Below are 11077 nucleotides of genomic sequence, written 5' to 3'. Positions count from 1 at the left end.
GAGCTGCGCGCCGAGTAGACGCCCCTCGCCTTAAAGCGGACGACGGAGGGGACGGGAGGGGTAGGAGGAGGGGGAGGGACCAGAAAGGGGGAAAGAGCGATGAGGGTGCCAGGGGCCCCAGTGCCGTATTTAAGCATAAGATAAACCAGCTATAGCTTAGGGCCCCACTCTCTTGGAGACCCCCAAAATATACTACTTCTTAATTGTATTTCACTATTAATATACTTCTTCATTGTATTTCAGCTCAACAGTTACTTTGATAAAATACATATTTTGTCATGTGCAAATGGCTTTAGATACCTATTAGGTCCATAAATTACCATATGGCATATATTCAACTCAAAAAACAGTGACAATTTGTTGTTGACAAAGGACAGCTGGACATATAAAGGGCCCCATTACCATCAGTAGCTTAGGGCTGAGGGGCAGGTTGTCCGGCTCGCCTGCTCTTGCCCATCTCTAGTTCAAGGCCCCACTCCAATCCTACAGCTCTTCCCCCCGAACCTGGGCCCCTCCAGAGGTTGTTAGATGCCAGTTCCCCTCAGCTGCAGCCAGCAGGGCTAGTGGTTAGGGATAGGTTTTGCAGTCCAGCATCATTTGGGGAGCCACAGGTTCGCCTTCCCTGGCATACTGTGCCCCCTCCCCCAAAAGAAGGTTAAACTCTGCTTCACCCCTACACACGGCATCCCTTTCTGCTGTTTTGTGCTGGCTCAGAAAAGCTTGCGGCACCAAGGAATTTAAGGACAAACCCCCCAGTGTTAATCTGGACACTTACTCCTAGGGCAGATGTGGCTGGGTGAACCTCCCAACAGCCAGACATACGGCTAATAGTCGCAGATTAACGGGAGTTGGTGTCCCACAACGAATGAGGAATCATGCACAACCTTACAGACTAATAAGATTTTTCTCTAGTAGATATTCTAGCAAGAATAAGCAATCCCTTCTACAACTGTATAAGCCATTACAGAACTATGAAATCACCTTTTTTGTTAGACAGCACTCTCCCCGCACACCCCTCCGTTGTAACGTGACATATTTCCGCAGTATATTTTTGTAAGCAGGCCATAGTTTCCAGTGCAAGTCCCTTGCTTCTGGGCAAGCCTGACAGAGAGTCTAGGAAGCTTTGAAAGTATTACAGGAATCATTCCTAAAAGAAAGAAACACTACCTAGGCCAGGAAGAGTTGTCTCATAAAATATACAATGTTTTTATTCGAGAAGAAAGGTGCGAACAAACCTTGTGGGAAATTCCCAATCTCAAGTAATCACTCATCTTTATGTATTGTATTATAAAAGAACCTTATATAAAAGACCTAGATTTCCATAACACGCTGGTTCAAAGAAAATCCCAAACTGTCGCACACTGTTTTCATGAGTAGCAGGCAATATGCACATTGAGATTTGAAATGCCATTCTGTAGAGTAGATTGGTATTCTTTTTCAGTTGAAATGAACTCTAGTTTGGAGTGAAGGAAAAGCCAAGCAGCTATAGGCCTCTATCTGCAGCTTTGGTAAAATGCTGTCATATCCAATCAGCAGCTTGCATAGAGTTGCACCCCTTTTGAAACTTTATAGCTACTGGTAAAGGCTTGTGGCAGCAATGAAAATATTTTTTTTACTCACAGGAGTTCAGTTCAAAGAGGGAAAATCCTGCTATCACAAATTTAAAGCTGCATAGCCACAGTTTGAAAACTCGCAGTTTGAAGCTACAGAAACATGCCTTTAAGGAAGAAAAAGTCCCTAATTTTCAGCTAATACAAAGTTATAGATAAATCTTGGAAGAGTTCTCATGATGGAGCAGCTGAAGAGCTCTCTAGGGTACGATTCAGTAGAAGAGCTTTCAGAATGGCACAAATCTTTTACAGCTATTGAGAGATCAGATCATATAATAAAGGAGGTTAACACCTGCTCTGTGCAGCAGCGCTGAACAAAGGAAACACTTTTGCAGACCCAGAGTCTGTTCCAGGAATAAAGAATTCAGAGAATGATCAACACAGTGTTCCGCATCTCCCCAGCAAGTCCACAGTTATGAAACATGGAGCTGCATCTCAAGCAATCCTCACCATCCAAAACCTTTCAGCAAAGTTTCTCTTAAGAAATTCAGAGAAATAGCTCCAGCTTGGTTCACACAGAACTCCGCCCCCTTCCCCATGCATGTTAGCAATAGAAATAGTTTACAAGGAATCTTAATAGCAGCAATGCAGCTTGCTCGTTTGAGATTTGTGCAAATATGTGAAATTCAGATGCAAAAACATAATTTGTATGAAGTAATGTAAAATCTGCTCCGAATTCTCATTGAATTCAGTGGGACAGATAACTGGATACAGGATTGCAACATTAATTTGATTTCCATTTGTTCCCAATAGCCTTATTCAAGTGAAAAGGGATTCAGCGGTGGGGAGACCGGCAAGCTAATAAATAAGAATTGATCTCCAACAAAATCCCACAGCACAAACGGAAATTACAAAGCACATTCTTTTATCACAAGCACATTTCCTCTCCTTTCTTGCAGAGTAGTTCCCCTAGAAAACAAAGGTAACTAACCTAGCAATATATCTCAGATGGGCTAATTGACTGTTTAAGCAGTTCCTGCTGTTAAATTATGCTGCTCTTTGCTGCCAGTGGCTACTAAAACTGTCTCTATTATCTGAAATGACAACAGAAGCAGCTGTGGGCTCAGCAGATCAGTCTGAGTCCACCTGAACTTGAAGCCAGTTCAACCAAAGGCTGAATATTTTAGTTCCACTGATACTATGCAGAAACATCACACCAGTTGTGGCTCGATAGACGACTCTAGCAGTCAATCACATGAAAGCAACCATTCTCTCCCAAACCTACAGTAAAGCTATTCTCTCTTGAAGAGTATCACATTATTGACAAACCAAACCTAGCCAGCTCACATGCCACACAGAGACCAGAAGTCAGTACAGACAAATTAATAAACATGTCCAAGTTTGTTTTGTGGCTAAAAATGGGAAATGATTTAGCATCTGGATGAAATAACTCTACACTGCTTGGCTGGCACTATTAACTACTTTCCCCCAGCTTGCTGCAGCAGAGCATTGAAGGCATCTAAGCCATATTTGTGAAACTAGTTGGTACTTTTTTTAAAATTACACGAAGGTTAGCTTCCTCCCCTTTGTCACAGGCTGCACTCACACCATAGATCTGAAGCACATGATGTCCCCCAGTGAATGCTGGGAAGTGTAGTTTACCCCTCATAAAGGTACAACTCACAGCACTCTTTTAAAAACTACCATTCCCAGGATCCTTTGGGGGAGTTCATGGGCTTTAAATGTAAGGTATGTGCATAGTTTGCTAGAAAAGTATCAAATATACCTTCTCTCCAGTATGGAGGAAAACCTGTATGGTCCATGTATGGGGACATTTTTATACTACTACTGGCATTATATCTCTCCATTTCCCCTCTCTTCTACAATGGGAATAATCATGGCCTACCTCCTAGGGTTATTGTGAGATCACATTAGGTGTGTGCAGCTGGGTACTGCTGCTGCAAGGCTGAAAACAAGAAACCAGCTCCCTAAAATACAAGCTTGCAATAGAACATTATGTGGGTCAGAGGTGGCTCTGGTGCAAGTTCAGCTTTCCTGCGCAGATCAGAGAGGCTTTTGCCATCCTAACCCACCACGCTCCGTTGGCCCCGGTGTCTGTTGCGTGTGCCCGAGGGGACGATTGCCACGAGGCTTCCGGCAGGTGCTTCACCCAGGAGGGAGAGGGCCCAGCCTGCCTCCATCTCTTACGGCCCCGCACCCCAGGGACCAGGCCGGGCTGTGCCAAGCCTGCAAAGGAAAAGCACAGGCTGCTTTAATATCCCCATGTGCTTGCTGACAACCTCCCACTCCACAGCACCAACAACCGGCCCTTAAGGTGGCACGGGCCAGCAGCAGCAGCAGGTGACACAACTTCGGCTGCCATCCCTCCAGCAGAGCGAGACGCCGCCGTCGCTGCTGCTCGGCTTCCTCCGGCCAAGCTTCCCCTGGCGCGCGGGTTTTGCATTTCGTGCTCTCTTTTGCAGCAGCGACCTTGCTCATCCAGCACCCGTCGCGCGTGGGTTGCTTGGTTGGGGGGCGCGCACAGAGCGACCCGCGCGGCTTTCCGAGCCAACCCTCCTCCAGCCCACCTTAACAAGGGCCTAGGCTTGCTAACTTTGCGGCTAGACCTCGGTGTTTGTACACACTGCAGAAAATGTGCAGGACTTTAAAGGTGCAGCGACCCTCCCGCATCCAGCCTTGCTTTCTGGGAGGAGAGGAGGAGGCGGCGGCGGGCGAGTCACCCGGGGAAGAGGGAGCGAGCGATGGCCCGGGATCAGGCCTCTCCGATCAGGGCCAAAGGTGAACCGAGAGAGAGAGAGAGAGAGAGAGAGAGAGAGAAGGATCCCTAGCCTCGTGCGCAGCGGCGGCTCTTACGCGCGCGGACCCCGCGATGGCGCAGCCGGTGTCGTGGGCTTTGCTCCGTTCCAAGCGGGCAAGGCGAGGGCGGAGAGCCGGGAAGCGATCCGCATTTCCCAGAAGCAAGCGCCGCAATGGGTACTGCAAGCCAGACAGGCCTTGACAGCGGAGGGCGGGCTCGATTCGGGGCTTGGCGAGGAGGAGAGGGAGAAAGCCGGAATGGTGCAGCCGAAAGGGCACCGCTCGGCTGGGCTGGGTTGCAAATCAAGCGCTTGAAAGGGTTGCCTTTTGCAGAGCTGGACAGGCGCGGAAGGAGCGTTCCTGCCTTTGTCATTGATAAAAGGGCTTGCGGGGGAAGGGGGGGGGGGCTTACGGACACCAGGAATTGCTGGCATCCGTTGATCTAAAGAGACAATGGCGTGCACCTCCGGGGCTGAAGCCAAAGCGCTGCGTTAGCAGCACCAAAGTGACCTCTGCAGGGTGCAAGTCTGGGTGGGCAGTGTGTAGGGAGGTCCTGGGCTGGGTGGGCAGTCTGGGTGGGCAGTGTGTAGGGACAAGACTCGCCGATGCGGTCCAAAGGAAGGCAGAGCAATGCACCAGCTTGGCTGCAGGAATTGCCAACCCGCTTAGGGATTTGTGTAGGGTTTATTCCATAGGGTCCCCTCCCCCTCCAGATGTCCCGCAAGGCAGAGGAGGTTGACATGCCCCATCTGCCCCACTGCCCCCCTGGTTTAGCCAGCAAAGCTGTCTGCTGGTTGTGTCACAGACTGACAGCTTTTAGGAGCCCCAGGTGAGAGCAGAGTGCAAGGTAGGAACTCACTTCCTCCTCTCTGGACCCCAAGATTGCTTCTGCTACCCTCCCCCATACTCTGTTGTTGTTGTTTAGTCGTTCAGTCGTGTCCGACTCTTCGTGACCCCATGGACCAGAGCATGCCAGGCACTTCTGTCTTCCACTGCCTCCCACAGCTTGGTCAGACTCATGTTTGTAGCTTCGAGAACATTGTGTAACCATCTCGTCCTCTATCGTCCCCTTCTTTTTGTGCCCTCCATCTTTCCCAACATCAGGGTCTTTTCCAGGGAGTCTTCTCTTCTCATGAGGTGGCCAAAGTATTGGAGCCTCAGCTTCGGGATCTGTCCTTCCAGTGAGCACTCAGGGCTGATTTCCTTAAGAATGGATGTGTTTGATCTTCTTGCAGTCCAGGGGACTCTCAAGAGACTCCTCCAGCACCATAATTCAAAAGCGTCAATTCTTCGGCGATCAGCCTTCTTTATGGTCCAGCTCTCACTTCCATACATCACTACTGGGAAAACCATAGCTTTTACTATACGGACCTTTGTTGGCATACTCTAGGTCTAATTTCTGTTCTCATACTCTAATTTCTGTTCAGCTGTTCACTGCTATGGTTTACTTTTGTTGCCATCGGTCGTAAATTCCAATAACTGGCAAATCAAGTCCACCTCCCAACAAAGTTGGTATTCTGCCATCTTCCTTCTCTTCTATCAGTTCAGTTAATTTATCTATTTCTGCCCATTCTGAATATTTTAATAGCTGCTCTCAGTCCGTGGGGATTTGTTGACATTTCCGTTTTCTAGCCCGCATAATTTCTATGAAGAATTTCGGGTATCTAGATCTGAATCATGGAGGACAAGGCTGCACCTCCACAGCTGGAGGAGGTATGCCCTTGAATGCCAGCTACTGGGACTCATAAGAGGGTAGAATTTTGTTGCATTCAGGTCCTGCTTTCAAGCTGCTCAAAGGCCTCTGCTTGGCCACTGTGATAACAGGATGGTGACTAGGTGGGACCCTGGATGGATGGATGGAGCAGGCTTGTCTTACATCCTCAGTGTTGATTTTGTTTAATTTAACAAAATCAACACGTGGCCAAAACTCATGGTTCTAAATATAAAATGGGGAGTTGCAAGGGGAACCATTTGTGCCACCTGGCACTCCTTATAGGGTTGCCATATTTTGAAGAGCAAAAAAGAGGACACATTTGCCGACTTCTGCTTTTAATTATGGATTGCTGCGACACAACTCATTTTACAGATCCGTGAAAAAAAGAGGATGTGTCCTGGAAAAAGAGAACATATGGCCAACAAATGTCCTCCCTTGTAAAAGTAGAGCTACGAGGTCAGACCTTGGCTGCCTTCTTTTACAAACACTATTGAAAACAACTCTGGTTGAAAGAGTGGTCTGATTTAAAATACCGATGAGAAAGGCTCTCTTCCCCATTGCCCATTTCTGATCCATCGCTATTGAAGTGCAAGGCAACTCTCAGATGGAGATAAAATGTGGAAAGACTGCAAGGAGGAATGCGAGCTGGAAATAATCTCTGAAGGAGATGAGGACAACTCTTAAAAAATCATTCATACCTTTAGCCCCATCTAAGTGTGGGTGGCGCTGTGGGTTAAACCACAGAGCCTAGGACTTGCTGATCAGAAGGTCGGCCGTTCGAATCCCCACGACGGGGTGAGCTCCCGTTGCTCAGTCCCTACTCCTGCCAACCTAGCAGTTCGAAAGCACGTCAAAGTGCAAGTAGATAAATAGGTACAGCTCCGGCGGGAAGGTAAATGGCATTTCCTTGTGCTGCTCTGGTTCGTCAGAAGCGGCTTAGTCCTGCTGGCCACATGACCCAGAAGCTGTACGCCGGCTCCCTCGGCCAATAAAGCGAGATGAGCGCTGCAACCCCACAGTCGGCCATGACTGGACCTAATGGTCAGGGGTCCATTTACCTTTAAGTGTGGGTGGTAGCCTCATCCTTAGTCCTAGACATACAACCCACCTAGAATTTTACTTCTGTGGGAAACTGTGGCTTGAGGAGGTGTGGAGAGGCCCAGAATTGGATGCAGCTTATCTGCCCATCAGGACTCTCTCCACGACATGCCCTCCTCTCCAAACACACCCGTCAGGTGTGGGGCAAGCACCAAGAAATTGAAGGGGAGGAATCATAATTCTAGTTTGCAGCTCCACTTCAGAAAGGCAATAAATATTGTTTGAACCTGCAGATTCAAATCAGTGTACACACACACACACACACACACACACACCCTTGCATGCAATAGCCAATAACACGGGAAAACATAAAGAGGCTCCCTTTTATTGATGTGATGGATCTGAAACCAGGATGCATGTTAAGGCAACTGTGCTGGTGCTGCATGCGACCATCACCCCCTGCCATGCAGGGGAAGAACGTGACTCCTGAGCAACTTGGGGCACGGTGAGACACCGCCGGCAGAAGCATCATCACACTTTCCCAGGATCCTCCTTCAGAGTCACCGTCCGGTTGAACACAAGCTGCGGGGGGAAAGCAAGCGACATTAGCAAGAGTCCTTTGCCAGCCAAGTTCTTCCTCCCCATCACCTCCCATTTTAGTGAGTGGCTTTTCTCTCTAATCAGACCTTGAGGCTTTACAGCAGCATTTCCCAACCTTGGGCCTCCAGCTGTTTTTGGACTACAACTCCCATAATCCTCAGCTAGCAAGACCAGTGGTCAGGGATGATGGGAATTGTAGTTCGAAAACAGCAGGAGGCCCAAGGTTGGGAAACACTGCCTTACAGGAACCGTTAAGAGATAGAAGGAAGCTCAAAGGCAGGTTCCGGGGAACGACTCCCATCAACTGCAGCAAGAGTGGCAACACAGCCTGGGGCAATGGGAGTTGTAGTTCAGCAACACCTGGAAAGTCAAAGGTTCCCTGTCAGCACAGGGTCTCTATTGGTATATCATCCCTGGCAGGAGGCCCCATCCAACCTCTGGCTGAAAACCTCTATCAAAGGAGAGAGTCTGACTTCTTCCAAAGCAGTTTGTTTGTTTCACCGTCCAACTGCTCGTCCTGTCAATAAGTTATCCCTCATGTGCAGCTGAATTTTCCTTTCCTTGTCATTTGAACTGGGAGGGGGGGGGGCAACCCTTCCATGTTTTTGCATCTTTTGGGTACTGACCTTTGCACTCGTGCTGTCAGGATCGACTGAGAAATAGCCAAGGCGTTCAAACTGGAATTTGGTAAAAGGCTTGGCCCCACACACAGACCTGTCCACCAGAGCCTCCTCAATCACAGAGAGGGAGTTCTGGAATGGGAGAGAGAAGAGACAGAGAAAGATGGAAAGGAGGGGACAGGGAAGACTAAAACAAGGCAGCAGAACTTCTCATAGATGGGCGGGCCAAAGAGTCTTTAGCCCAGTGGCATAGCGTGGGGGGTGCAGAGGGGGCCGGCCGCACCGGGCGCAACATCTGGGGGTTAGGGTTAGGGTGCGCAAATCCACGGGTTAGGGGGTGCAAATCCACGGGTTAGGGGGCGCAAATTACTTGCCTTGCCCCAGGTGCTGACAACCCACGCTACGCCACTGTTTAGCCCTGCTGATTAAAATAAGCAACAGTACTTTTCTCTACTCACCAGAGACACACCACCCAGAAGGCAAAGTGAGGTGATCACCTCAGGAAACGGGATCCACTGAGACAGCAGATCCGGCCTCCAAGGAATGCGCTACCTGCTGCTGCCAAGGTGGCAGTGACGGCGTGCTCCTGTGAGACCAGATCTGTCGCCTCCTTGGAAGCCCCCCACTATGCTGCCTCTACAGCAGTCTTTTCCTTCTGCCCTTGTTCCCAATGTAGATCTTCACTCATCCCTTCTTCCCTGGCCCGGAATGGGGGCGGGCACCATTTTGCAGTTCGCCTCAGGTGCCGAAGTGTATTGGGCCGGCCCTGCTACTCACGGGTGCAGCGCATGAACTCTTGTGGTTACCCGCCTTCACCAATTTTTGCATGGCTTGCTTGGGAGGAGATGCCCAGGTTGGCAGGCGCACCCTGATCCACACGCTCCAATCCACTTATATAGGTAAAGGTAAAGGGACCCCTGACCATTAGGTCCAGTCGTGACCGACTCTGGGGTTGCAGCGCTCATCTCGCTTTATTGGCCGAGGGAGCCGGCGTACAGCTTCCGGGTCACGTGGCCAGCATGATTAAGCCACTTCTGGCGAACCAGAGCAGCGCACGGAAACGCTGTTTACCTTCCCACCGGAGCGGTACCTATTTATCTACTTCCACTTGGATGTGCTTTCGAACTGCTAGGAGGGCAGGAGCAGGGACTGAGCAACAGGAGCTCACCCCGTCGCGGGGATTCGAACCACCGACCTTCTGATCGGCAAGTCCTAGGCTCTGTAGTTTAACCCACAGCGCCACCCGCGTCCCTTAATTCACTTATACCTCCTACCAAATTGCACGCCCACACACAGGTGTTGGCCTAGCAGGAACCACTTTACAAAACTCCTTAGCAAGGTGTACAATGTTAGTACAATGAGATGCTTCCCTGGCAGTTTCTTTGTGCATTGTTAACCTCACCTCTTAATAATAAAAATGTTGATTTCTAATATTTTATTCCCTCTCATTCCTCTCCTTTAATCTTGTCATATTATATAATGGAATGTGATGCCTTCTTGTTCTTGCAATTTTCTACTTTTCCATTTAAAATAAAAATAAAAATTGAGTACCCCCCTGCTTCTCAAGCCACACCATTTCTTTCTCCCAACATAGCTCCACCTCTTCCTCCTCCCTCCTTCTGTTTTCCCTAGTCCAAGGCATTAATAATAATAAAACACTCTTCTGGGCTCAGCACTCACAGGATTGACATCACTCAGGAAACCCTGTGGCACCTCTGCAGGGTCTTCGGGGTTCTTGTGCAGGAACCTGCAAGCCAAAAAAAGGGTTTACAGTCACACTGAGGATGAGATTCAGCTGCCGGAACAGAAGACAAGAAGCTTCTGCTGCACAGGCCGGCCAATGGCACTCTCGTATCCTAAGCATGGCTCTTCCAGATGTTCTCTGCAGGCCCTGGGGAACGAGCCAAGTCCTTCTTGGGCTCGATGTTACTTCCACCCATGGTGTCAAGTCTACTCACTGAATGGAGAAAGCTGGGCAGTGCAGACGGCCAGCCTCACAGAAGGTCCAGCCCATGTTCAATGAGCTCATCACAACCCTGACTTGGCAGGAAGCAGCAGCAAAAGCGTTATCTCAGGGAGAAACTCCTCTTTTGTAATGGGGCAGCTGACAAACTCGATGTAAACTCCCCCGTTAGCTACTAAGCCGATGGAGCGGAGACACTTTGCTGTAGCTCGGGAGGCAATTAGCCTTGCCGGTTTGGGTTTTCTCTGCCAAGTTGAGTGCCGGAAGTCTTATTTTGCCAATCTATGAAGATCTGCACTGGTTTCCAATTCATTTCCAGGTGCTTGGTTTAACTTTGAAAGCCCTACATATCTTTGGGCCCAGCGCCCTCCAAGACTGCCCTACTTCCCTATAAATTTGTCTGAATATCAAGGATGAAACATGACGATCACCTTCAGAGGCCCTACATAGGGTGTGTGTGTGTGTGTGTGTGTGTGTGTGTGTGTTTTCCAGTATTAGGCTTCTTTCAGCCGTAGCATCTGGAACACCTCCCCCTCCTTCCCCTGGAGACTTCTGAGGCACTGAGCTGAAGTCTTTCTGGTGCCAGATGGCTTTCTTTTTGCCCAGACTACCCAGAATTCCACAGGAGTTCTGCACGGTTTAAACCCGACTTTTACTATGGCCGAGTACAGATTAGTGAATCTTGGTTTAATAAGGCTACGTCTGCGTAGTTGCTTCGCTGCTCCCGTCACGCAACTGAGCAAACAACCAGGAATCCATAGTTAACAGTAGTCCA

General features: G+C 49.2%; 1 protein-coding gene across 2 annotated transcripts in view; it reads right to left on the bottom strand.

Moving 5' to 3' along the window:
- Nucleotides 1-7488: 7488 nt before the first annotated feature.
- QARS1 (glutaminyl-tRNA synthetase 1) overlaps nt 7489-11077 on the bottom strand; it is a 32177-nt gene continuing 28588 nt past the window's right edge. The window contains exons 22-24 of one of the 2 annotated variants that reach the window (XR_014507541.1): nt 8749-10086; nt 8346-8573; nt 7489-7701 (exon numbers count right to left, since the gene is read on the bottom strand). Coding sequence is in view for 1 of the 2 variants with exons in the window: in XM_083425076.1 (XP_083281202.1) it covers nt 7651-7701; nt 8346-8471; nt 10020-10086 (244 nt within the window). In the remaining variant the exon portion in view is untranslated. The remainder of the gene's footprint in view (nt 7702-8345; nt 8574-8748; nt 10087-11077) is intronic. The other variant, XM_083425076.1, reaches the window with a different exon arrangement.

Source organism: Podarcis tiliguerta, assembly GCF_965153285.1.
Source record: "Podarcis tiliguerta genome assembly, chromosome: 2".
NCBI classification, from domain to species: Eukaryota; Metazoa; Chordata; class Lepidosauria; order Squamata; family Lacertidae; genus Podarcis; species Podarcis tiliguerta.
This window is presented reverse-complemented; position numbering and strand designations above follow the sequence as displayed.